The sequence below is a fragment of the Amphiprion ocellaris genome, chromosome 19 (assembly GCF_022539595.1).
Source record: "Amphiprion ocellaris isolate individual 3 ecotype Okinawa chromosome 19, ASM2253959v1, whole genome shotgun sequence".
Taxonomy (NCBI): Eukaryota; Metazoa; Chordata; class Actinopteri; family Pomacentridae; genus Amphiprion; species Amphiprion ocellaris.
In genome coordinates, this window is record NC_072784.1 from 11,309,681 (window position 1) to 11,336,748 (window position 27,068).

At 37.1% G+C, this 27,068-nt stretch overlaps 1 protein-coding gene across 1 annotated transcript in view; it reads left to right on the forward strand.

Moving 5' to 3' along the window:
- Window positions 1–27,068, forward strand: part of plcl5 (phospholipase C like 5) — a 104,913-nt gene that overhangs the window by 41,574 nt on the left and 36,271 nt on the right. The window contains exon 2 of the mRNA XM_023288587.3: window positions 18,012–20,498. Coding sequence (XP_023144355.2) covers window positions 18,012–20,498 — 2,487 coding nt within the window. The remainder of the gene's footprint in view (window positions 1–18,011; window positions 20,499–27,068) is intronic.

Consider the following 27,068-nt stretch of genomic DNA (forward strand, 5'->3'; position numbering starts at 1 on the left):
AATTTTTTTGTAGCAATTTTTTTTTTTGCAGATTTTCCCTGTTTAGTTCAATTAATGTTAGTATCTGATAAAAAAATCACTGTATTAGTTTTTATATAATCCATAAAAGAAGTTTTAAGAAAGTATTTTTTCAAATAATTTTTTGTTCTTTTCAGTTTTTTGTCCATTAAAATAAATTAAATCTGACAAAAAAATCTTTAATTTCCAGATATTTGCCATTTCCTGAAAGAAAATTATGTATATTAAGGACTGAAAAATGGTAAATAATAAGAAAAGAAGTATTAATTAATACATCAACTTAAAAAAAAACAGGCTAAAAATGTTAACGATGTCCACATAAAATAAATAAAAGCAGAATCTTTTAGAATGAATGAATAAACACATAAATAAAATATCCAACCGTTATTCAAATCATTTGGTGAAAGTTCCTGAATTTCTCCAGTATATATTGCAGAGAAACTAGATATTGCATCAGTTTTTTTTCCAGTTTTGTGCAGCCGCACTACTAAATATTAAATGGAAATCTGATGACATTTTATAGAGGTAATGTAAAACCTTCACTGCGTGCTTTCAGTACTGTTTCACCAGCTCAGTGTGATGCCGAATGACAAACAAAAAGATCAGAGACAAGCAGGTGTAGATGCTTTTTATTTTTATTCTTCCACTGGCCCTGGATCAGTGGGTTTGCAGCCTCTCGACGAGACGGAAGGCGTCCAGCCAAGGATCAGGCTCTCGGGGATTATTTATAGAGCTGAGTGGGCTTCGCGGACGCAGGCGTTGGAATGTGTCAGAAAGAAAATGCATCATTGATCAAAGCTGCTCCGAGTCTCATTTCTCCTTTTTGCCGAGCGGCGACGGTGGAACCGGCAGCAGTGTGAGGCTGTAGTAAGCTGCTGCCCACTCAGGCCTCCCACTCAGCTGAACCTCCAGCCTCCTCCTGAAGCGCTGTGGGCGTTTGGACGGAGGCAGGTGTAGGTGTGTGGGACCTCTGGCATCTGGCAGCAGAACGGAGGACGGGCTCCGGTGCGTCTTTCAGAGGACGCTTCGTCCTGCTCGGGGAATAGCAGCTCTGCAGCAGCTCGGCTCTCTGGTGGCGGCAGCAGGAAGTTCGCTGCAATGCAGACGGCAGTCAAGGTTACTCCTGCTTGCTCCGCCGGGCTGAAGGATGGAGGAAACCAGGCCGGCAGTCAGCTTCGGGAAACTCGTAGCCTCGTTAGAACTTAACAAACCGTCACGCTCGGACTTGAAACTGAGGCAGCACAGTCTGTAGTAACTGAAACACAACAAGCGACAGCTTCTTTTGCTGCTCACATTGTTGTGTTTGAAAACAATGCATTTTAACAACATGCACAGACTTGTTTTTTTTGCTCCACTCACAGAAAACAGTGTAAGGAGATAAAATAATGGGGTTCAGGATAAATCAGAAAACCTACAAATGACTTCTCCGAACTCAAAATTGTCCAACTTGAAACAAAACTCCTCCAAAGTGTCTTGAACCTTCCAACAAAATGTTTCAATACGTGGCTCAAGATGACTTAAAACTTCTTTAACACGGTTCATTTGTTGTCCAAAATAGCTCAAAACTCTTTTCTAAACTAATTTTTGGTCTCACAGCTGTGAGCTGCTGCAGTAACTAAGTGGAGACTAGAAGCTTTTCTGTGCACAGCCGATTAGCGGCTTATAACGTAGCCGGAAATGACAAAAGTTGTCCAAAACTAATCAAAACTTGATATGCCCTGAGTTTTTTTTAAACTTTATTTTAAAGTCAGAGTTTGTTGACCTCCACATGTGCAGCTAAATGAGTGAAAAACAGGAGCGTGGTTGTATCTTTGTGCTGCATCTCATTTTTTTTCACTGCATCTGGACTTGCAGCATAACATTTGTCGTTAATTAGCTTCTACTTTTGCAGCACAGACTTTAGTGCACATGTTCAGGGCCTGTGCAGAATTCCTCCACGTTCAGCAGCTCTGCACTCGACAGCTCCTGCAACACTCTCACTTCCTGCATTCTGACGAGAACCAGAAGAGAAAAGCTGACTTCTGACATCCGCTGTGTGTTTGTAGAATTCCTCCGGCTTCCCCTTTTGGTTGCGCCCGAGGCTCCGGCAGACGATTCATCGGCAGCAGGTTGAAGACAGCTGCTTCTGTCAGAGATTATTGAGGAAGTGGTAGATCTTTTCCCAGAGCAGCTCCACAGTGACCTTAATGTTTCCCAGCGTCGGTCTGATCTTTGCATCGGCGCTGCATGAAAGAAACATGGGTCAGTCTGTGTAAAATCACACAAATCTGGACAGAAATCCTCCTCAGAATCAGCTGATTCTTCATCTACTGTGACTTTAGTGTATTTAATGTTTAAAGTTAAAGTTTTACTTTCATATTATAAAATTTAACACAGTTTGATGGACTTATTTCATCATTTCTGAGCCTCAGAATTTCATCAGTATATCAGCAGAGAGACTGATGACATTTTCAGGATGACAAACACGTTTGAGTTCTGGTAAAAATCAGATCAGTTTTACATCCATCCAGGTAGCACAGTCTAAACACTAAACATCTGTTTTTTGTTCATTTTCTCTATAAGGACTGGCATCAATATTGGAAAAACAAGATACAAAATGCCTAAATGTAGACACAAAGCAAAACAAAAAAATAAAGACAAACAAGACTAAAAATGTCAAAAGAGACATAAAATGACAAAAGCAACTTGACAACAGTGACAAAAAACTGTCCCAAAGACATAAAACAACACAAAACTGATGCAACTTGTCTTGTTTTGTGTGATTATGTTTCTCAGTCTCTCATTTTTCTTGTTTTGTGTCTTGTTTTTGGGTGTTTTTTGTGCTTTGTGTCTAGGTGTAGGAATTTTGTGTCTTGTTTTTCTTGTTTTTAGTAATTTCATGTCTCATTTTTGTTGTTTAGTGTGACGTTTTCCTTTTATATATCCCATAATATTGATGCTCATGGTTGGCTATAAAGAAAAAAACAGATTTAGTGTTCAGACTGTGACACCTGGATGGATATAAAACTGATCTGGTTTCAGTTTTTTACCAGAACTCAAATATGTTGTTCATCCTAAATGTCATGTGTCTATCTGCTGTACTGATGAAGTTCTGAGGCTCAGAAATTATGGAAAAAGTCTTTTGAAACTGCGTGAAAGTAAAATATTAGTAATATGAATGCACAGAAAAAGTTAAAGTTAGTGCAGATACAGGCTCAGCTGATCCTGAGGTTTGAATTTCTGGTTGGTTTTTCATGTATGTGGACAGTGAGACAGTAGAATTAATGACTTGAGGGGATTCAGAGCGGAAGTGTGAGATCAAACAGTAATTACAGAGTGAAAAGACGAGCAGCAGAAAAAAGCAGGTGTCAACAGACGGAGTGGACTATCGGCCTTTCACCGAGTCCAACAAACATCGTCCACATCTTTGGCAAACAGATCCGGAGCCTGTGGCTGAAAAGGCATTTGGGGAGAAGAGAAAACAGAGAAGCAATGAATGTAATGAGAGCAAAGCTTCCACACAGTTTAATTAAAGTGTGCAGTGACCACCTGGGGGGGAATTAAACACTTCTGATAGACATCCAGCAGCACAGCGGCAGTTTGTTAGTATGGAACCCTCCATTGACTGGCACTGCGTTGCTTATGCGCGCTGTAAAGGTTAATCAGCGTTTAACTCACAACAACATGCAGATATAAAGTCCTGCAAGGAGAGACAACTCAGAAATGTCTTCTGTCCAGTACGACACAGTAGTAGTGTACAAAGATTAAAAAATGAGATAAAAAGATGCAAAAAAACAGGCAGAAATTATTCTAAAAGATAAAAATGGTGCAAAAATGACACAAAAGATGCAAAAAGATGCAGAGAGAAAGAAAGAAATGTCTCCTCTGCAGTATGACAGTAATGTCACAGAGGTGCAAAAATGACACAAAATGATGTAGAAATGGCACAAAACGATGTAAAAATGGCACAAAAAATGACAAAAATAATACAAAAACATCCAAAAAGATGTAGCGAGGACTCGCTAGAGAAATGTCTCCTGAGCAGTGATGACAAAAATGCAAAAAAAATGCCAGAACAAATGCAGAAATAACAGGCAAAAATGACCCAAAAGAAGCAAAAATAACTGGCAACAATTACAGAAGGACACCCAAAGATGTAGAGCTGTGCAGTATGACACAGTGATACTGTCAATAAGATGCAGAAAATGCCCAAAACATGCATCAGATAACAGGCAAAAGTTACACAAAAAGACATAAAAAGATGCAAAAATGACAAAGAAGATGTGAAAAGATGTAGAGAAGTCAGAAATGTCTCCTCTGCAGTACGACACAGGAATGTTGTCACAAAGATGCAAAAAAGTCAATAAAAAATACAAAAATATGCAAAATAGGCATAAAAAGATGCAAAAATGACACAAAAAATGCAAAAATTCCTCAAAAGATGCAAATGTACATAAAGCGACATAAAGATATAGAGAGAATTCCTTAATAATACTGATGATAATAATAATAATAATAATAATAATAATAATAATAATAATAATAATAATAATAATAATAATAATAATAATAATAGAAGTTTGCAGTTTCTTTAAGAAGTTAATTTCTAAATATGACTTTAAGAATAAAGTCATTTTGATGAAAAATCACAATTTAAAGCTTATATTTGGTGAATTTTCTTGAAGGAACTGCTTGTCACAAATGAGTAGTTCAAGGACCGTGGGAAAGGGGAAAGTTCGAGGATTTTTTTTTCTGTTTTTAGATTTTATACCTCTGATAAATTACGTAATTATGGCAATTTTTTCTTTTTTTCTAAGGATAACATGCCCTTAAAACCTGCTGATGAGTTCTGGGGTCCTCTTTGTATCACAGTCACACTTTAAGTCTTTAAAAAGTTAGACAACCTATCAAATTGTGATATCTATCAGAAAAATTGCAATTAGATATGTTCCCGAAATTGTTCAGCCGTTCTTACTCATGTTATTAAGTGCTGCAGGGCAAACAATGTCAGATTTCTACCTGAGATCAGCTCTTTTCAGTGTGTTTCATGCACAGAAGCTGAAAAAATTATCTGATGAACGGAAACAAAGCCGACAGTCTGCAGCCCTCGGTTGTCCTTCATGTGCTTTTAGTGATCAGAGAACAGCGGATCTGTTTGAATGAGGTTATCTCAGTGTTTCCTCCTCAGCTTCTGGATATTTGTGCTGCTCCGCTGAGAGTTGAAGCTGTAATTTGGGCACATTCTGTTCTGTTCTGTTGGTCGGGTGATCGAGGCCACGACGCTCCGACAGTCAGTCACTGATTAAAAAGCCTCTGAACAAGAATCAAATAGTTCCCCAACACCACGGACAGGATCGTTCTGTTATTATCACACAGCGGGAGCAAGAAGACGGGAACTGATTGGCTTTCTCAGTACCGCTACAACCTATTAGTCATCAAAAATATTTAAGAAGGCAACATATATTTGCAGTAGAATTGAAAATCTTGGTGTCAAAATTCAGAATGACACAAATTCCGACACAAAACTTCATTGAAATACCTTTATTTACGCTTTACAGCTGCTTAATTAAGCCGGTTAAAGTTCAAGTGGCTGTTTCTGAGTGTTTTTGGTCACATTTTCCTGACTGTGGTTCATTTTTCACCTCAATATACACTTTGGAGGAAAGAGAACAACCATGATTAGACTCCTGTGCAGTATTACACACTAATATTGTCAAGAAATAAATAGTAATATGCAAAAAATAACCCAAAAAGATTCAAAAATAGCAACACAAATAGATGTAAATATGACAAGATGCACATGTGACACAAAAGATGCAAAAATAGCAGAGAAAAATCAAACAAGGACAGAAAAAAAATTAAAAAGATGTGAAGAGAATAAACAATAATATTGCCACAAAATGCAAAACTCACATATCTATCTCTAATATTTTACTTCCTACGATTACAGTTTGTTTGCTGTGTCTAACCACAGCCTGTATTTCATTCGAGAAGTCTCTGAATTTTTACAATTTGACTCTTGGTTGTACAAAAGTTACTCATAGCTTCATGGTTGCGTTACAAAGTGCAGAATTTTTCACTTTTTGCATAATCTTGTTGGTGCAAACGGTTTATTTTTTGCACATTTTTAAACTCGACACGTGTAATGAAGTGATTTTAAAAAACATGATTTTAGGCTTAACGTGCAGGAACATGCTAAAACAAAAACACGGTAAAACACAGCAACATGCTAAAACACAGGAACACACTATAAACACATGAACATACTATAAATTCATGAACACGCTGTAAACAAAGGAACATGCTATAAACACAAATGCAGCTAATAATGGGCACCACGCTATAAATACAGGAACATACTATAAACACATGAACTTGCAACAACATGTGAACATGCTATAAACACGTGAACATGCTATGAGCACAGAAACATGCTATGAACATGCTACAACACAGGAACATGCTATAAACACATGAACACACTATAAACAAAGGAACATGCTGTAAACACATGAACCTGCTACAACACATGAACATGCTAAAAACACGGGAACATGCTATGAGCACAATAACATGCTATGAACACAGAAACATGCTATAAACACAGAAACATGCTATGAATATGCTACAACACAGGAACACACTTTCAACACATGAACACACTGTAAACACAGAAACATTCTATAAACACACTACAACACAGGAACACGCTATAAACACATTAAAGCGCTATAAACACATGAGCACGCTATAAACACAGGAACATGCTATGAACACATTAAAGTGCTATAAACACATGAGCACGCTATAAACACAGGAACATGCTATGAACACATGAACATGCTATGAACACAGGAGCACGCTATAAACACAGGAACATGCTATGAACACAGGAGCACGCTATAAACACAGGAACATGCTATGAACACAGGAGCATGCTATGAACACAGGAACATGCTATGAACACAGGAACATGCTATGAACATGGTATGAACACAGGAGCATACTATGAACATGCTACAACACAGGAACATGCTATGAACACATGAACATGCTATGAACACAGGAGCATGCTATAAACACAGGAACATGCTATGAACACAGGAGCATGCTATGAACACGCTACAACACAGGAACACGCTATGAACACACCTGCAGCAGATAATTGGCCCCAGCGGTGCTGCAGCTGATGGAAGCAGCCACTGGTGGATTCAGAGGCTCAGTGATGATTTATGACGACTGGAATCAGGAGTGTAAAGAAGCGACTTTTAAACCCTCTGCAGCGTCCTCAGCTCGATGCCATCGACCTCTTGGTCATTAGTCAGACTCTTTGGTCTGTTTTTGGGAGTTTTTCTACTTTTTTCCCAAATGTTAGCGTCTCCGGCACCGTTTCAGATCCTGGTTTCCTTTCAGACCTTGAATTTTCTCCCCGTTCACACATTATATTCTGCACAATGAGCTGCAGAGAGAATTTAAACTGTCGCCCACATGACAGATTAAAGTGACGAACGCTGACAGGTTCCTCCTCCCTCCATCCAGCAGACGCCCGTTTACAAAATCTGCTCTCAGATCCAACATGCTTTATGACAGATTACACTGTTAAAATATGCAAAGAAACCATAACAAAGAGGAAATATTCTGGCAAATGGGGACCTAAAAATAACCGCTTCTTAAGATACAGTAATTCTGCATCATAAAAATACATTTTCTAGCCCTTTTACATGAGCTCATGTGCATTTTTGGACTTTGTGATGTTTAATGAAGAATATTTACATGTTAAATAAATGTATAGAAATATTTTAAAAATAAATCTGGCAACAAAGACAACTGTAAGAAATGACAAAAGCTGTAAAAAGCAAATAAAAATAAATAAAAACAGATGAGGTAAAAGAAAAGAAATGGCAAATATCTGTACAATAATAATATTACACTATTTTTGATGAATTTAAATACAGTGAAAGTAGTGTCATTTCACAGTCACACATTTTAAAAATCCACATTACTATTTATAAAAATTTTGATTTTTATGTGGACATTATTTACAGTTGTAGTATTTATTTATCAATCTATTTTTAGAATAATACAAAAAGTTAACTTCAGTAAAATTGCAAAAATTACAAATAGTGTCTAATTTTTTTTATCAAGTCTATAGTATTCAACTGGAATTTAACCATTTCATCTATTCAAAAAGGAAATATTTGCAAAATTTCTTTACGTTTGTGTTTCTATTTTAACATGTTTTAACGTAAAAAAAAAAACTTACAATTTGCAAAAAATTTTTATTCCCATAACAGTTGCATGTATTTAACCTTCAGAGATAATTTTTTAAAAAAATAACACCAAACTCTGAAAGGACAAAAATGTCCTCATCAAAAAAAAAAAATTAAATATTATTTTCAACTTTACTGAATTAGATTTTTTTAACCAACGTCACTCCTGATCATAAAAATAACATTTTCATTTATTTTCACTATTTTAACCCTTTAAATACCAGTTTGTTTACTGCTGATTTTATTGAAAAAGGCAAAAAAAATTCTTACATTCTCCTTAATTCTTGAAGTAAAAATGTACATTTCCATACATAGTTTTTTTTTACAGTGTAATGGCAGAACGTTCCTGTCATTGTGTTTATCGGTCGATCTTTGTCTCCTCCCTCCTGTCAGGATTTAATTTTCCAATTAGATTTCATTTGCTTTATTGGCATTGAGGCTTCACAGCGTCGCCAAAACATCTAAACAAACAAAGTTTAACATTGATCTCATTGAAAGGCTTTTCTTTCTGCGTTTCTGTCGGCGGCTGCTTCCATCCAGCTCTTTGTTTCTCACTTCCATGACTCTGTTAGAGCCTCGGTGAGTTTCTGTGCAGCAGATTCAGACGTCACTTTCAATAAATGTCTCTGAAGCTCTGATGGCGACTTCACTGACCTCCGGCTGCTACGAGGTCCTTCGAGGTGAAAACCAGAGTTCTTGGATTCCTAAAATGTGGTTCATCTGCAGGGAATGGTGCTGTTTTTGCTCAGAAACAGAGAAAATTATGCTTTTTATTCCATTAAAGGTGGCATTTTTGTCTATTTTGCCCATCTAAAATCTAAAAAGTTTCTGTTGTTGCAGAGAGTTCAATAGAAATTATTGCACAAACTAACGTAGTAAAAGCTGCACAATATTTCAAACAAGAAAAAAGAAAACTGGAATTTTTCTCATTTTCCATCATGGATTGTAGAGCTGCACAATTATTGGAATAAAAATCATGATTTAAATTAGGTTTAAATTATTATAGTAATATAACAACATTTGATGCAGCAAAAATACAAAAAGCAAACAAAAAATAGTAAAATAACAGAAAAGTCATCTCATAAAAAATACTCCAGTTTTCCACAATTAAAATAAAATAATAAAAAATAGATAATAAAATACATTTTCATGTGCATTTTACATGAAATCATGTGTATCTTAATAGTAATTTTAACAGATTCTGATGCAACAAAAAATAATAATAAATAAAACACAAAAAAAGCAAAATAACAGAAAATACACATTTCCTATAAAATATGGTATTTTTTGTAATTAAAATAAACAAAAAATAAATTACAACAAATTTTTTTCGCCATTTTACATCATATTTTATTAGATCATATCTTTATTTTAAAACAAAAGTGGAAACAAAGCTTTTTAAAAAACTTTCCTATACTCCTTTTTTTCTGTTTTAAAACAAACAAGCAAAATAAATAAATTAATTAATCAAAAAACATTTTTTAGTAGCTGGAAAAAATTAACTATAGCTTGTTTTCCATAAAGAAACAGAAACATTATTATTATTATTGATTTAAAGCGGAAAACTGGCCTATTTTTTTTAATTTTTCTGTTTAAACCAACAACCGAAGAATGAAAGAAACAAAACAAAACAAAAAAATTCTCCATATTAAACCAACAAATAAAACAACAAAAAATTAGCTTTATTTCCTTATTTGTTTATTTTGCAAACAAATTTACAGGGTGAAACAAACATCAAATTAGGGGAATACCGAAAACAAATTGGGCAAATATTAATAAAAGCGTGCAACATAAATAAAATAAAATAGTTAAAACAGGTCAAACAGCCACAGCGCCCCCTAGTGGACACGCATCAATGTGGGTTTTACGCCTCAGTTTGCTACTTGAAGCTGTTTAGCTGAAGCTAGTCTTCCGTGTGTCGACGCTGATCCTCTGATCCTTCAGCTCACATGAAGCAAACTGTGACTCACTTCATCAGGAGGTTTGTTCTGCCTTCGTTACCCACAATCCCCCAGTCGCCTCGACTCACAAACCTCACAGTGGCTCCGTGGGCGAAGCGGCCGGTACTTCTTCCAGCCCGTTTTAGAGCTCAGATATGGTGGAGATGTGAGGAGGAGGAGGAATGCTGGAGGTTTGAGCATCGAGGAACACAGAAAAAGCACCAAAATGTCACATTAATCAGAGAGAGAAACTGTAAAAACTGAAAAAACATCAGATTTTGAAATGAATCGTGTGATGTGCTGTCCTAAACTTTAGTCTACATGTGCCATTGAAAAAATTGCCAAAAATAAACGGTTTTCAGTAAGAAGAATCTGTAAAAAAACAAAAAATCTGTGATGTTTGATGCAAATGTGAAACCATTTCTGACTCAGCTGTGACCAACAGTCACATGACAAAAAATCCTGGAGTTTTCAGCTAAGTGCAATCAGACAGAGCAGAGGTGACAAATTAAAAATGTTAATAGCAAAATATCTATAGCATGTTGTCTAGTAAAGATAACATATCAGAACTTAAATTGTCTTTTTTAAAAAATCTAAAATTCCACCATTTATCAGAGACAGAACCTGTAAAATAAAAGATTAAAAAAAGTTGGATTTTCAACCTTTGTTACAGTCTTTGAACCAATCATGTGTGATGTGCTGTTCTACACTTTATTCTAAATGTACCATTTAAAAACAACCAATTTGGAGTAGCAAGATTCTGTAAAAATAAAAAAATGCTGTGATGTTTGATGCAACTGTGAAGCCAATTTTGACTCAGCTGTGACCAACAGTCACATGACAAAAAATCCTGGAGTTTTCAGCTAAGTGCAATCAGACAGAGCAATGAGAAATTAAAAAATGTAAATAGTAAAATATCTATAGCATGTTTTTGTCTAGTGAAGATAACACGTGAGAACTTGGGGGAAAAAAAGTCTTTAAAAAAAATCTGAAATTACACCATTTATCAGAGACAGAACCTGTAAAATAAAAATAAAAAAGTCAGAACCAATCATGTGTGGCGTGCAATTGTACACTTTGTCTACATGTCTTACCTAAAAGTTGCAACAAGGATTGCAACATTTTAATTTTTTTTTACAGAATCTTGCAACCATTGCGAATTAACCAGGCAGATTATTAAATAGCACATGTGAAATTTAGTGTAGATCTGCATGTCACACATGATTGGTTGAAATTCTGACATTATTTTTTAGTTTTTGCAGGTTCTGTCTCTGATAAGATTTAATTTGGGCCATTTTTTCTTATAAAAAGTTCCCATGTGCGTTATTAGCACTCAACCAAAAAAAAAATTCTATTTCTGCTTCTATTTGCATTTTTAATTTGTCTCCTCTGCTTTGTGTAAACACAACCTGCAATTCAGCCAGAAAGTCACTAAAATTGTACCATTTATCAAAAACTGTAAAAACAGAAAGCAAAAATCATGATTCTTGAAATAAACATCTGCGGCATGGCGCTATACCGAGAAAATTAACCACATCTAACCTTAAATTTGTGATATTTAATCAATCAGGGAACTTCTGAGTATGTAACTTTGATACACAGAGACTATTTAAGCGATCAAATTATTTCTATTTCTATTTAGTATTATTTATTTAGCATCGAGCATGAAATTATTTCAAGTGCTTCACAGTTAGAAAACATGTAAAAGATCAAATTAAATAGAATTAATAAAATTAAATATAGCAAAAGCGGAACAGAAAAGCTGATAAATTCAACAAATTGAGCAGAGTAATTAAAAATGATTGAGTGAAATAATAGAGAAAGACAGACATAAGAAATTTTCAAAAAATACAGTTAAAATACTACAAATTAAACTATTTTATTAAAAAATACTTCAAAACAATTTTAAAATTCAAATTAAAAAACGACATTAAAAGACAAAATAAATAAAATTAATAAAAAGTAAATACAGCAAAAACAGAACAGAAAAGCTGAAAAGTTGCACAAATTGAGCGATTAAAACTGATTGAAACAGTAGAAAAAGACAGAAGTAAGAAATTTTTTTAAAAATACAGTAAAAAGTCTACAAATTATTTTATTAAAAAATATAATAATTAAAATTAAAAAAAATAAAAATAAAAGACATTTAAATAATTAATTGAAGGTAAAAATGAAAAGCCATATTTCCACCAGTGTGAGGATTATTGTTTGTCGGTCTCTATTCAGTGGGGATGAAGCGTCACCACTAACCTGACAGCTGCTGTCGCTACCTGAGCGCTCACAGCCCGTCGCATTAATTGCGTCCCTGGAGTTCAGTTGTGCATCAGAGGCGACGACACTGTGACAAACTGCTGCCCTTCAGAGGACGACGCAGGAATCAGCTCCTGCATCAGGACGAGTTTTAACGACCAGCAAAGAAAAAAAACAAAACACTTCCAACACAAAAACAGAAATGCTCTCTAACAAGGACAGATTGATGCTGCTTTTATGGCAGAATTTTCTTTTTTATTACATGGAACCCATGTAACCTGAAGCTGGTTTTAAATGTTCTAATATTAACAAAAAAAAAAAAGTTGAATTTTTTAGATTAAATGTGGGAAAAATGGAATCAACGTGTGCAACAAGTGTTGATGGGTGCTACTACTAAATACTGAAAAATAAAATGGTGGCTCCATATACTATAAATATCTAATAATTCACATTTTTAATTTGTTTCCACACTCCTATCAGTCCTGTCCACTTTGTGCAAACACTGCCTGCAGTTCAGCCGAAAAGTTTATGAACTTTCTCACTTTACTGTTGGTTACAGTTGAGTCACTAAAGCTGAAACAAAACAAACTGATTTTCTAATTTTTTTATTATTTTTTTTTACAAAATCAAGTTGAATCAAAATATTTATTTTTGGTTAATTTTTAAATGAGACGTGCAGAATAAAGTGTAACGCAGCACGTCACACATTCTTTTAAAGATATATGATGCAATTCTGGAGACGTCACTGCCATGTAGCAGCCCAGACAGTCGTAAGTTAGTTTGAAAAGAATGAATTAAGATGGTTTATTTCATTTAACTTTATTAGTTAAAATCAACATTTGCTCAATTGGCGAATTTTCTTGTCATTTTGGAGAAATTTGAAGTCATTTTGGGTCTGTTCTTTTAGTTTTTGTCATTTCAGGCTAAAACAGAAGCTAGCTACTCAGCTGTACACAGAGAAACTTCCAGTCTCCACTCAGTTACTGTAGCAGCTCAGACATACAAAATAATATAAATAAATCCTGAGTTAATTTTGACAAGTTGTATGTCATTTTTCACCAGGTTCAAGTAATTTTTGGAATAGTTCCACATTATTACAGATCAGATTTTGCATAATTTTGAAAAAATCTTGAGTGATTTTGGACAGATTGCTTTGTTTGATTGATGAGTTTTGGACAATTTCTTTGTAATTTCAGGCTACAGTGGAAGCTAGGTAGTCGGCTGTGCACAGAGAGGCCTCTATTCTCCACTCAGTTACTGCAGCAGCTCAGACAGATGAAAGTTAGTTTGAAACAAGTGAAATAAGGCCTTTTAAAATCTGGTTTATTTCATTTTGTCAGAATCGACAATTTTGGAATTGTTTTGGATGGATTTTCTTGTCATTTTGGGGAAACTTGAAAAAGTTTTTGGAGATGGTTTGATTAATTTTTGTCATTTCAGGCTACAGTAGAAGGTCGCTAGTTGGCTTTGCATAGAGAACCTTCTAGTCTCCACTTAGTTTGATCTCGAGCTGCTCTGAGACCGAAAATTAGTTTGACGAGTTAAATAGTGGATTTTAAGGTCAGATTTACCTAAGCTGATTTTAAACATCAATATCACAGTTGATCACGTTCGTTGGAAGCCTGGATCATGATTAATATTAACGGTGCCGTTGCAGTTCCTTTTTTGCAACCAAATGGTCCTTTTCAGTGTCTCTCACTCATTTTGCTGCAAATGTGGAGCCTACATGTCAACAAACCGTTATATAAACTGTAAAAAAATCCTAAATCTATTGGAGAACATGTAGATTAGTGAACCATGTAAGTTTATTTCTTTGTATCGAGCAGCCAAAGCAGTTGTAGCCTGATGTGTTTGAGTTGATTTGCCTCGCTTGACTTTTGCACATGTTTGATGCTGATATATGGTGCAGCTGTAGCATCAGTTCTGAGGTCTGGTTGGACCTGGAGTCGTATTTTCCCTCAGCTGAACCAGCAGCAGCAGCATCTTGGCAGCGCTTCATGCATCGCCATGTGCTTGTGGGTCTTGGCAGTCGCTCTCACAACAATTGCATGCGAGTGTTTCTGGAGGGGGAGAAAGTAAATGCTTGAATAGCTCTGTTTTAGCTCAGAGTGGGCAACAGTCCTGACCTGGGTGGTCCAGACATCTTTAGGCCACAGCCGAACATCTGTCCAAAGATCACCGACTGGAATATCCACCATTTTATCTGCTTTAACCCTCTGAACCCTGAGCATTTTCTCAGCTTTTTATAGACATTTTTCTTTACATTCACTGCAGTATGAAGTCCTGCACCTCTATGAAAACAGAACAACCATGATTAAAAGTAGAGAGAACCCAGAAATGTTTTCTGTGTAGTTATAATGCGGTAAATCATAAGTGAAAATTTTAATTTCTTTGCTTATTTAAATTGAAAAAAAACCTGCAGTCTAAGTGCCCACAGGTGTTACAAACACTGGAAAAATGGGTGCTATCAATATTTTACTACTTGCATGTTTTATTAGTTTCCACTCTCTGCTCTGTTTAAACACAGCCTGCAGTTCAGCTGAAAAGTTTCTCAATTTTTGTCATGTGATTCTTGGTTGCAGCTGAATCACTAATGGGTTTACGGCTGCACCAAGAAGTGCAAAGTTTTTAGTTTTTTTTACAGAATCTTACTAGACAAACAGTTTACTTTTTGCAATTTTTTAAATGAGAAGATTTTGATGAAATGCCGTTATTTTAAAAGTAAATTTGGTCAAGGTGCCAACAGAACAGTGTGTCCTAGATATGTAGTTCAAGGACCACAGAAAGGTTTTAAACCTAATGTAATTTTACAGATTTTCTAAAGATAACATGCCTTCCAAACCTCTACATACAATAGATATTTTACTATTTGAATTTTTGCCTGCAGTTCAGCCTGAAAGTACCAGTATTTTTGCCATGTTCCTGTTGGTTGCAGCTGACTCACTAATAGCTGTGCAGTTGCATGAAGAAGCGCAAAATTTTTTGTTTTTTACAGAATCTTACTTGAGTAAACAGTTTACTTCTGGATTTTTTAAAAAAATTTCCTTGTAGAATGAAGTGATTTGGTGAAATGGTATTATTTTGAACTTATATATGTCACACAGGAGTAGTTCAAGGACTGTTGAAATTCCAACAGCTTTGAATGAGACACATAGAATTAGGAGATTTTGATGAAATGTCATTATTTTAAATGTAATTTTAGTCAAGGTTGCCAAGATGTGTAGTTCAAGGACCATAGAAAAATGGGAAACCTAATGTAACTTTGCAGATTTTGTAAAGATAACATGCCTTTCAAACCTTCACATGCAATTTTTTCCCTGCACTTCAGCCTAAAAGTACAAGAATTTTTTGTCACAACTGTTGGTTGCAGCTGACTCACTATAACGGCTGTGCAGTTGCACCAAGAAGTGCAAAATTTTGAGTTCTTTATAGAATCTTACTCATGTAGATGGTTTACTTTTATCAATTTTTTTAATTATTCATTTGGAATAAAGTGATTTGGTGAAAGGCCAAGTTCAAGGACTGTTGGAAGGTGGAAATTCCAACAACCCTTCTTGTTTTTGTTTGCAGCAATGATTAATTGTGCCACTTGGGCATTTTTAAAAAAGATAACATGCCTTTTTATACCTGCTGATGTATTTTGGTGTTCAGAAGATTAAAGAATGATCTGAATCGCTACTGAAATCTTCTATTGTGCAGCTCGGAAGAGGTCCACCTTTTGAAATTTGGATATTAAATGCTTGCGTGTCGGGAAAGGAGATAAAGGTCGTAAAACAAGGACAAAACTGGAGAGCGATGATCGCATCATTTCATCAGCTCGCCGTCAAACGGTGCTCATTAATCGCGATGAGCTGCCAGGCGTCATCTGCCTCCGGCTGTCGGCTGGAAGACGGATGGTCCGGAGGTGTTTCTTCGCTGCAGCTGGACGTCGCTCAGGAAGATCCATCAGATCCGCTGGACAGTCGCTGATCTGGGTGGAAAATAAGGGGAAGCCCAGCGGCACAGGATTTATTTCTGGAAAGCAAAATAGATAAAGAGAAAACTGAGATTAGGATACTTTGGTTGTAATCAAACATCACTGCTGAAGTGTCACTTCAGTAAAATTACTGTGTCTTCTTTCAACAAAGCCTTTGTGCCGACACTTTTTATCAGTAGTTTGTAGATCGGTTTAGACTTGATTTTAATGCACTGTTCTCTGCACTATGCATTATTCAACAAGCCCATTTTCCAAGTCCTAAATCAGGCCATCTGCATTCAGGCTATCTAGCGTACCGCAGCCCTGAGTGGAAATAGGGCAGCGCCGTCTGCTTTCTGCCAGCGAGGCTAAAACAGACCTGAAAGATGCAGAAGTTCAGCCGTGTCACTGCAGGTGGAGTTTGGAGTTTGACTTCCTTTCCACAACAGAAAAGAGAAAACCAGTCACCTCAGAGCAGCAGCAAACATCAGCTGGCAAGAGGCGAATTTATGAAAGGTTGCCCACAGGATGAATATTTAATCAGTAAATCTCATTAGCAGTTAAGAGGCAACACGAAACCGATTTTAAAGCTCTTAAAGTTGTTTGCGAAAGGAAACCGTTGTGACTCGAGCCAGGCTGGAAATCATATCTGCAGTTTTATACCCCATCATTACAGCAAACTGCCCTGTTTTAAACAGAAACAGACCTCACGCTGTATACAGTAGTTTAGGATTTGTCTCAGAGGAAAATACCAGGACATATTCTGCCCTCAGATGAAGTTGTGCAAGAAACAATCTGAGCAGAGTTATTAAAAAACGAGGTGGAGATTTTACCCTCGGACAGGTTTGAAAGGCACGTTGTTTTGCAAAATTGCCAAAATTACACCATTTGTCAGAACCAGAAACTATAAAAACAAAAAAATGTTGGATTTTGAAAGTCCCGATGGTCCTTGAAATACTCACCTGAGAATGAACATTATTAAATTAACTCTAAGCTTAAAATTGCGGTATTTCCTCAAGATTGTGTTATTCTATGCCTCATTTCAAAATCCGGCAAAAATTTAAAAAAAAAAAAAAAAAACTAAAATTGGACCTGGATGTTACATTAAAAAAATCACCAAAAATAAAATGTTGCAGCATCCTGATTCTTTAAAAAACTAAAAATTCTGTGTTCTTGTGTGCAAGCATGAGGCAGTTACTGACCAGCTGTGACAAACAGTTACGTGACAGAAATTTAAAAGCTATTTGGCTGAACTGCAGGCTGCGTATTAGTTCAGTTCAAGAATCGTTGAAAAGTTACAATTTTTTATGGTTTTTGCAGTTTCTGGCCAATAAATAGTGTCAATTTGGTGATTTAAAAAAAAAAACATAACATGCCAGCACGTTTTGGGGTTTAGAGAGTTACACCCAGTTGTGCTTCATAATATTTGTGGGAAATTACATCCTTTGTGATTTTCTACTTGCATTATTGTGATTTTGGTTTGAACCTGATTGACTCTCCAGATGCAATTGACACTTGTATTCACTGCTGTTTCTTGAGTTCAAATGCAAAGTGTAACCAAAAAAAACTCTCTCTTTCCTGACCCTGTTCTCTTTCCAGGATGGATCTAAGCAGAGGCAGGTGAGGAAGAAGACGGTTTCCTTCAGCTCGATGCCCAGCGACCGCAAGATCAACAGCACGGCCGCCTGCATGGCCTTCATGATGGAGGGCTGCGAGATGAAGAAGGTCCGCTCCAACTCGCGCATGTACAACCGCTACTTCCTGCTGGATCCGGACATGCACTGGCTCCGCTGGGAACCGTCCAAGAAGGATTCCGAGAAGGCCAAACTGGAAATCAAGAGCATCAAGGAGGTCCGATTAGGAAAGAAAACTCCTGTTCTGCGCAGCAATGGCCTCTCAGATCAGTTCCCAGATGAGTGTGCATTCTCGATCATCTATGGAGATAACTATGAGTCCTTGGATTTGGTCGCCAGCACAGCGGATGTGGTCAGTACCTGGGTGATGGGACTGAGGTATCTGGTGTCTTATGGTCGCCACACCGTCGACATGGTTGAACCGAGCCAACCCAGCTTACGAACTTCCTGGATTGGCTCCGTATTTGAGCTGGCAGATATGGACAAGGAAGGGCACATAGATCTGTTCAGAGCCACCCAGATAATAAAGGGGCTCAATCCAGGAATGAAAGAGGCGAGGATAGAGCTGAAGTTCAAGGAGCTCCAGAAAGCCAAAGACCAGTACGGGGAGGCGATCAACATGGACACCTTCGTTGAGGCCTACTGCGAGCTCTGCACTCGGCCTGAGATCTTCTTCCTGCTGGTGCAGTTTTCCAGCAACAAGGAGTATCTGGACAATAAGGATCTGATGCTGTTCGTGGATGTGGAGCAGGGTGTGGAGGCTGTAACGGAGGACATGTGCAGGGAGATTGTTCAGAAGTTCGAGCCATCTGCCGAAGGCCGAGAAAGGGGCTACCTCTCCATCGACGGCTTCACGCACTACCTCCTGTCCTCCGAATGCCACATCTTCGACCCGCAGCACAAGCGTGTTTGCCAGGATATGACCCAGCCGCTCTCGCATTACTACATCAACTCGTCGCATAACGCCTCCCTCCTGGAAGACCACTTCTGGGGCTCGTCGGACATCAGCAGCTACATCCGAGCTCTGAGGATGGGCTGTCGTAGCATCGAGATCATAGTCTGGGATGGACCCGATAATGAGCCGGTGGTGTATGTTGGCAGCTCTGTCGCCTCGCAGCTAGCTTTCTCTAAAGTTCTGGACATCATAAACCAGTATGCTTTTGAGAGCTCCGAGTATCCCCTGATCCTCTGCCTGGTGACCCACTGCTGCATCCCCCAGCAGAGGGTCATGGCACAGCACATGAAGAAGATTCTTGGCGACAAACTGCATGTCGTTTCCCCCAACAAGGAGGACAACTACCTGCCCTCTCCGGAAAAACTCAAAGGTAAAATCCTCCTCAAGGGCAAGAAGCTGCCGCCCAACTGCACTGATGCTGAGGGGGATGTGACGGATGAGGAGGAAGGTCTGGAGATGTCCAGAAGAGTTGGAGCCGACGAGAAGGACCAGCTGAACGGGCTGGGCTGTAAGAGACTCCGACTGTGCAGGGAGCTTTCGGATCTCGTTTCTCTTTGCAAGTCGGTCCAGTTCAGGGATTTTGACATCTCAAAGAGGGAGCAGAAATACTGGGAGATATGTTCCCTCAATGAGGTGGATGCAAACAGATTTGCCAATGAATTCCCAGAGGAGTTTGTTTGCTACAACAAGCGCTTCCTCTCCAGGATATACCCAACGCCAATGAGGATCGATGCCAGCAACATGAACCCGCAGGACTTCTGGAAGTGTGGCTGCCAGATTGTGGCCATGAACTACCAGACACCTGGTCTGATGATGGACCTAAACCTCGGCTGGTTCCGGCAAAACGGTAACTGTGGGTATGTCCTACGGCCAGCCATCATGAGGGAGGAGGTGTCGTACTTTAGTGCCAACGCTCGGGACTCCCTGCCAGGAGTCTCTGCACAGCTTCTCCACATCAAGGTCATCAGTGGCCAGAATCTGCCCAAACCTCGAGGTTCTGCAGCAAAGGGCGATGTTGTGGAGCCCTACATATACGTGGAGATCCACGGCATACCAGCTGACTGCGCTGAGCAACGAACCAAAACCGTGTCCCAGAACGGTGACAACCCTATTTTTGATGAGACTTTTGAATTCCAGATAAATTTACCGGAACTGGCAGTGCTGCGCTTTGTGGTTCTGGACGACGACTACATTGGAGACGAGTTCATCGGCCAGTACACCATCCCATTCGAGTGCCTACAGCCAGGCTATAGACATGTCCCACTGCAGTCCCTGACCGGAGAGTTCCTTCCCAATACCACCCTGTTCGTTCACATCACCATCACCAACCGGCGGGGCGGAGGGAAGGCCCATAAGAGGGGTCTGTCGGTCAGGAAGGGCAGGAAGGCTCGAGAGTACACCACCACCAAGACCACCGGGATCAAAGTGGTGGACGAACTCTTCAGGGCGTCAACTCAGCCACTCAGGGAGGCAACGGACCTCAGAGAGAACGTACAGGTAAGATACTACACTGGAAAAAATTAATGTTTTTAAACAATTTACTGTTATTTTACATATTTTTACAGTAAAATCACAGAAAAACAAGCTTGAACTTTAAATAATAATAATAAACTTCAAATATTGTTTTTGTTTTTTTTTTTTTTACAATTGGTAATGTATTTAAATCATCCAAAAATATGAATTTGCAGATATTTGCTGTTATTTGAAAGAAAAGAGATATATATATATTAAGGAGTGAGAAATAGTAAATAATATTTAAAGTGCTATTTTACAGGTTTTCACAGCCTAAAACTGTAGTTATTGTCCCCGGGAAAACAATTTCTCTGGGAGTATTTGTTTAGTATTTTAGTATTTTAGTATTTGTTTGTATAAAGAATATCGACCAATATACCAGAATTTCTTACTTCCTCAAATTAGTATCAGCCCTAAAAAGACAGTATCTGTCATTAGAAAGATCCTTAGAAACTTGATGAAACTTTTGCATATAAAAAAACCCAATATATTCTGGTGCAAATCACTTTTTTAAACAATATATGAGAGGATATTGGCCTCAAAATGTCTTTCCAGTTATCTTTAATCTCATTTTAATTTAAACCATGACCAAGCATCGAATCATTTTCCATTTTTCTGCCTCAGTAACTCCAAACTGATGCAAGTGTTTCTGATTAAACTTGCTGTTGTGGACGGAGGCTCTTCGCTAATTGCAATCTATTAATGCTGCAGACAGTAATAAAGTGACATTGCTGTACAATTATGAGCTTTATGAATAGTGTAATCACTGATGAGGGACAGTTACTGTCCAGAGGGTAGCGCCGGGTTGCTAGGCTCTCAGCGAACCTCTTTAAAACTCCTCGAGACCAGTGAATGGAGATCTGTAACCATGGAGCCTGTTTGGCCGATGACCAGCAGCAGAAGCCTCTCAGTGCGTTTTATTGTTTGGCATGTGACGACTGCAGGCTGGCGATACCGAAGCGTATCTCGCTTGTTCGGTCTGCAAATGACTGTACAACACTGAGCTGTTTACATGCTGTTAGTTTAGAGAGGCAGCCTCTTGTCTCCTCTGACGGGTTTCGAAGAAAAGAAAATCAATGATGCTCCGTTCAGGCGAAAAAATTATGGCACTTTGTTTCAACTGTGAAAACTGATAAAAAATTAACAGAGAAATGCAATTTATTTATATCGTGCTTCTAAAGTCTAAAGTTTCTGGGTGTTTCTTTGCTCCTGTGGCATTTTTACTCGCTGTGGTTCATTTTTCACCACAATATAAAGCTCTGCACCTCTATGAAACAGAACAACCATGAAGAAGGAGAGAGAACTCAGAAATGTGTTCTTTGTAGTATGATATGGTTAGAATGTTGTAAAGGTGCAAAAATGACACTAAAGATGCATAAACATGCAAAGGTGACACATAAGTTGCCGAAATAACAAACAAAACTGAAACCAAGGCAAAAAGAGGATGCAAAAATGAAGCAAAAAGATGCAAAAACACCAGTTTTATGTTTTTTTAGACAGAATGTGAATCACATTTGTGTACTTAAAGAACTATTGGAAAGCTGAAAAATTTGACTTTTGTTTCTGTTTTTACAGTTTCTGGCTCTGACAAATGGTGCAAATTGCAGATTTTTCTTACCAAAACAACAAAAAATAATAAAAAAAGAGAGTTTTCTGATGAAATATCACAGTTATTGTGGCTGATCGTATATGAGTAGTTTAAGGGCTGTTGGAAAGTTCAAAATCTCACAAATTTTTCTGTTTTTACAGTTTCTGACTCTGACAAATGATGTAGTTTTGGTGTTTTTTTAAAAGATCAAATGCCTTCAAAATCTGCTGGCAGACTCTGAGATTGGGATGATTTAAAAAATCTAATATTTAATGTTGATTTCTTGCATAATAAGATATAAAATACCACAGGCTCTTGTGTTATTCTCCAAAAGCTACAAAACCTTCCCTACCTTTTTATCCAGGTCATAAATACCAAGCTGCCTAATGTTTCAGCAAACAAAAGACAGACCAAACCAAATAAGCAGAGATGTGATTAGAGATCCTGTGGCATGCCTTCATGCATTTTTCAGTTGTGGAAGTAGGCGTGTTCTGAAAAAAGCTGCATAATTTTTCTCTGCATGAAGCCAAAACAGAGAGAAGTATGTTTGTGCTGCGCAGATGAAATAGATTTTTGTGATGCTGGAAGTTGTAGCATCATCAAATAATGTGGAAATCACTGGGAATGAAAGCGACAACACAAGCAATTAACCAAACAATGCTGCCAAAAAGCAGAAAAAGCGCTTCACCACCTGATGAAAGATTGATGTTTCCTGGCAAAATCACAGTGCTGCTTTTTGAGATAATCTAAAAATGGGCACGATTAGGTCCTGATAATCTTTGCTTCGGTGTCAGCCAGCGTGAGAAATGATGAACCGAGAGCTGGACCTGGCACAGACTGATCCCACATCTTCACTTTTCTGTCAAAACTCCAATCAACTAACTAACGCTAAATATGGAAATAATCACGTTCGCACCATGTGTCGCGGCTGAGACCCTAATCTGTTCTGCCGCCATGATTCATGTCTCATAACAAACGGCTTCGGGATCTAATCTGTAGGCCTACATGAAAGATGTCGGCAGCTGATTGAATGTGTGTCTGTGTTAGCCTGATCAAACAACGGTGGCGCTGCTAACCGCTCGTCGGGCCTCGTTTTAACTCCGGTTTGAAATGTAAATCCACCCTTTTTGAAGTACAGAGATAAAAGTTGATGAAATAAATGAAAGAGGTGAAGTTGAGAGGGACGCTGTAAAGGGGATAAATTAAGGTGTGCTTTCTAGAATAAGGCCTTCACCTTTTAAAGGTAGAAACAAGGGACGTGTATGAAGCTGCTGGAGAGAGCAGCTGTGGGGGGTTTGGTGTCAACAGGACTGGAAGCTTCATGACCACTGATCTACTGACTGGAAACCAAGGTACAGTATAGAACAGAAGGAAATACGTTGACTTCAATGTCAAATAATTCAAAATCGCCTCTCATTATTTGCATTATTTCTAAGTTGAGCAAGTTTTTTGTCTTTTAAAAAACAGCTTTAGAAAGACAGTATTGAAATTCAGGCCCAAGAGTAGAATCAAAACAGCAAAGTGAATCTGAATATGTCGCCTGTGTCGACTCCACAGTGAATGCATAGTCCTGACAGTGAAGCACAATATTGCAAAGAAAAAGGTAGAGCAACACAACCACTACAGCATCTTGCGAGGACTGCCCCAGTAAATGCATTTTCCTGATAGTGAAGCACAACGATATCGGAATAAGACTGACTGAAGAATAACAGAACATATCTGCAGAAATTTCATCAGAAATAATGGTGGACATACGAAATATTGAAAAAAAATATTTTAAAAAACCCTACTTTTTAATTGTACACACGGGCAAATACTTGACTGTTTGATTTAGAAGTGATGCAAATACCTTATGGTGGCACAAATCTGACATTCATCTAATTAATATTGCTCTCTTCACCAGTAAACTGTACATCGTTACTTGAGAGGAAGTATCTTGTGAACTCAGTTAAACTCCAGGTGAAGCAGTGCACGTACGCTCATGCCCTCAGAGACATTATCTCACCTAGCTAAGCTCTTTCAGGCCTCCTTTTATCCCCAAACACCAAAGCTTCCAGGTGGTCTGCTTTCAAGGACAAAGGAAAGAACGGTGCATTTGACTGCTGAAGATCTGATCGTCTGCAGCGCCTCACATGTGAATCCAGGCAGCAGATCGTTTGTTTCTGCTGGACTCCTTTTCTGGAGCGCCGCCGCCCGCCAGCCTTATGAAATGTTGATGGAGCCGGAGGAGGGCGTCCAGCCGGGAGTTTCTCTCTCTCTCTTTTTAAATTTTGCTGCAAAGTGTGTGCAGAAGAAAGAGTAGATGCGGAGATAGAAACAAACACGAACAAAAGCGGCGTTGTAACCGGAGCTCCGGTTCGGGGAATGTTGGAAGAGGAGTAAAGTGGGGGGAAGGGACTAATTAAAAACACAAGCCTCTCGTTGGGGTTTGGTAACACGGCGGCTCGGGAACACTGTGACTTTTATTACGCAACAGTTATCGCAGAAACGTTCCCCAAACACAGAGCGTAATGAATGCTAATAAGTGGACTGAGTGGGTTGAAATCCAGAGCTGCTCGGTGTCTGCAGGAAGGTGCAGTTTAACACCAACACCAGCTTGTTCGCTCTAAACGCCTTCCTGCAAAACATGACAAATGACACAAAATGATGTAAAATGTGTTAAATCAGTATTGTGTAAATATTCTTTATTAGGCGTTACAATGCCCAAAAAAAAAAAAAAATCAGATAATGTCATGTAAAAAGAGGATTAAAAATGTAAATTAATATTGGAAAATGACAGTATTTTTACAATACTAGTACAGTTACTTTTACAGTACTTTTTGTTTTTATGGTTTTTGACATTATTTTAAACCATGAGAGAGAACGAAAAGCATCTAATCATTATTATTATTATTATTATTATTATTATTATTATTATTATTATTATTATTATTATTATTATTATTGTTGTTGTTATTATTATATTCTTATATAGTAGGCAGATGGTTGATTTCCCTTATTTTACAGTATTTTTCAATATTGTTACAGTTACTTTTACAGTAGTTTTTGTTTTTATGTTTTTTGTTTTTTTTTTACATTTTTTAAACCATGAGAGAAAGAAAAGCATCTATCCAATTGTTATTATTATTATTATTATTATTATTATTATTATTGTTATTATTGTGATTATTATTATTATTATTATTGTTATTATGTTGGCATTTTTTCTACATATGAATATCCTTTAATAAAACTTAAAATGTCAGAAAATACATATTTTCTCATGTGAAATTAAGGTTAGAAAATATGTTTTTACGTTTTTAAATTTTTTTTAAACCATGAGAGAGAAAGAAAAGTGTCTCATTATTATTATTATTATTATTATTATTATTATTATTATTATTATTATTATTATTATTATTATTATTATTATTATTATTATTATTATTACTACATAGTATGCATTTTTTCTACATATGAATATCCTTTAATAAACTTTAAAATGTCAGAAAATACATGTTTTCTCATGTGCAGTTAAGGCTAGAAAATGTGTTTAAGCTCAAAGAAAGCTACTTCAGGAGATGGTGGCTTTCCCTTATATTACAGTATTTTTATAATATTATTACAGTTACTTTCACAGTACTTTTAGTTTTTGTTGTTTAACATTTTTTAACCATGAGAGAGAAAGAAAAGCATCTGCCTAATTATATTATTATTATTATTATTATTATTATTATTATTATTATTATTATTATTATTATTATTATTATTATTATTATTATTTTATAGTAGACATTTTTCTACATAGAAATATCCTTTAATAAGCCTTAAAATGTCAGAAAATACATGTTTTTCATGTAAAATTAAGACTAGAAAATGTGTTTAAACTCAAATAAATTATAGTTTCTTTAGGAGATGGTTGCTTTTAACAGTATATTGGTGGCTTTTTTTTTTTTTTTTTAATCATATCTCTGTACAGGTTGAGAGTTTCCCTGCGGTTTAACCAGTATTCATGGGAAGACATCTGCAGTTTAGAGGCAGACATTTGATTGTTCTCTCTAAACACCCTCCTGGCTTCTCTCATCTCATATTCAGTCTCATGCTCTCCTATCTGACTCGTGTTTCCTCCATGTTTCTCATCAGAAGCCTCCCGGGTTGTTGCACTTCAGCACAGACTGCTAGTCGCTGCTTCAACACACCATTTATCAGAGACAAAAACGGCAAAAAACAGAATGACTTGCAACAGTTTCAAAAATTACCCAGAAATTAGCCATTTACAGAAACCAGATTGTTGAAAAAAACAAAAAATTTCCACTTCCAGCTGCAACTAGGAAGCCAGGATTGACCAACAGTCCAAAAATTCTGGGAAAAGTATGGATTTTTTTGGGACAATAAATAACCAAAGAAACTCAACTTTAGTTTATCTTTTTTATGATTTGGGACATTATATTTGTCACACTACACAGAAAATATTAAAAATGAAAGCAGGAAAGTATCTCTAATGTACAGGATAACATTTGTTCATTCAACTTTCAATGAATCATGAGACTTTTCCTGAGGACGTATCATGTAATTTGTGCACTACTGTTTGGAGAAACAGCCAAAAATAAGCTTAAACTTGTCTATTTTCATCAAAATCACTTCTTTTTAACGTCTCGTTTAAAAATATAGCCAAAAATAAGCCTTTTGTGTAAACTAGGTCGTGTAGAAAACAACAAACTTCATGTGGAGCCACGAGTGACTCATCTGTCGCCAACAGTTTTTGAAATTCAGGGACTTTCCAGCTAATATTCAGGTTGTGCTTGAAAGAAAATTCCAAAATAAAGGCATCATTTATCAGAGCCTGAAACTGTAGAACCAGAATCACATTTTCAACTTTCTGAAGGTCACAGAAATGATCATGAGTGACATCAAGTTAAATCAAAAAACAAAAATAAACAAAATTTTAAAAAAGGCAATTTTTTGTGTCTTTTATTTCATTTTTGCAT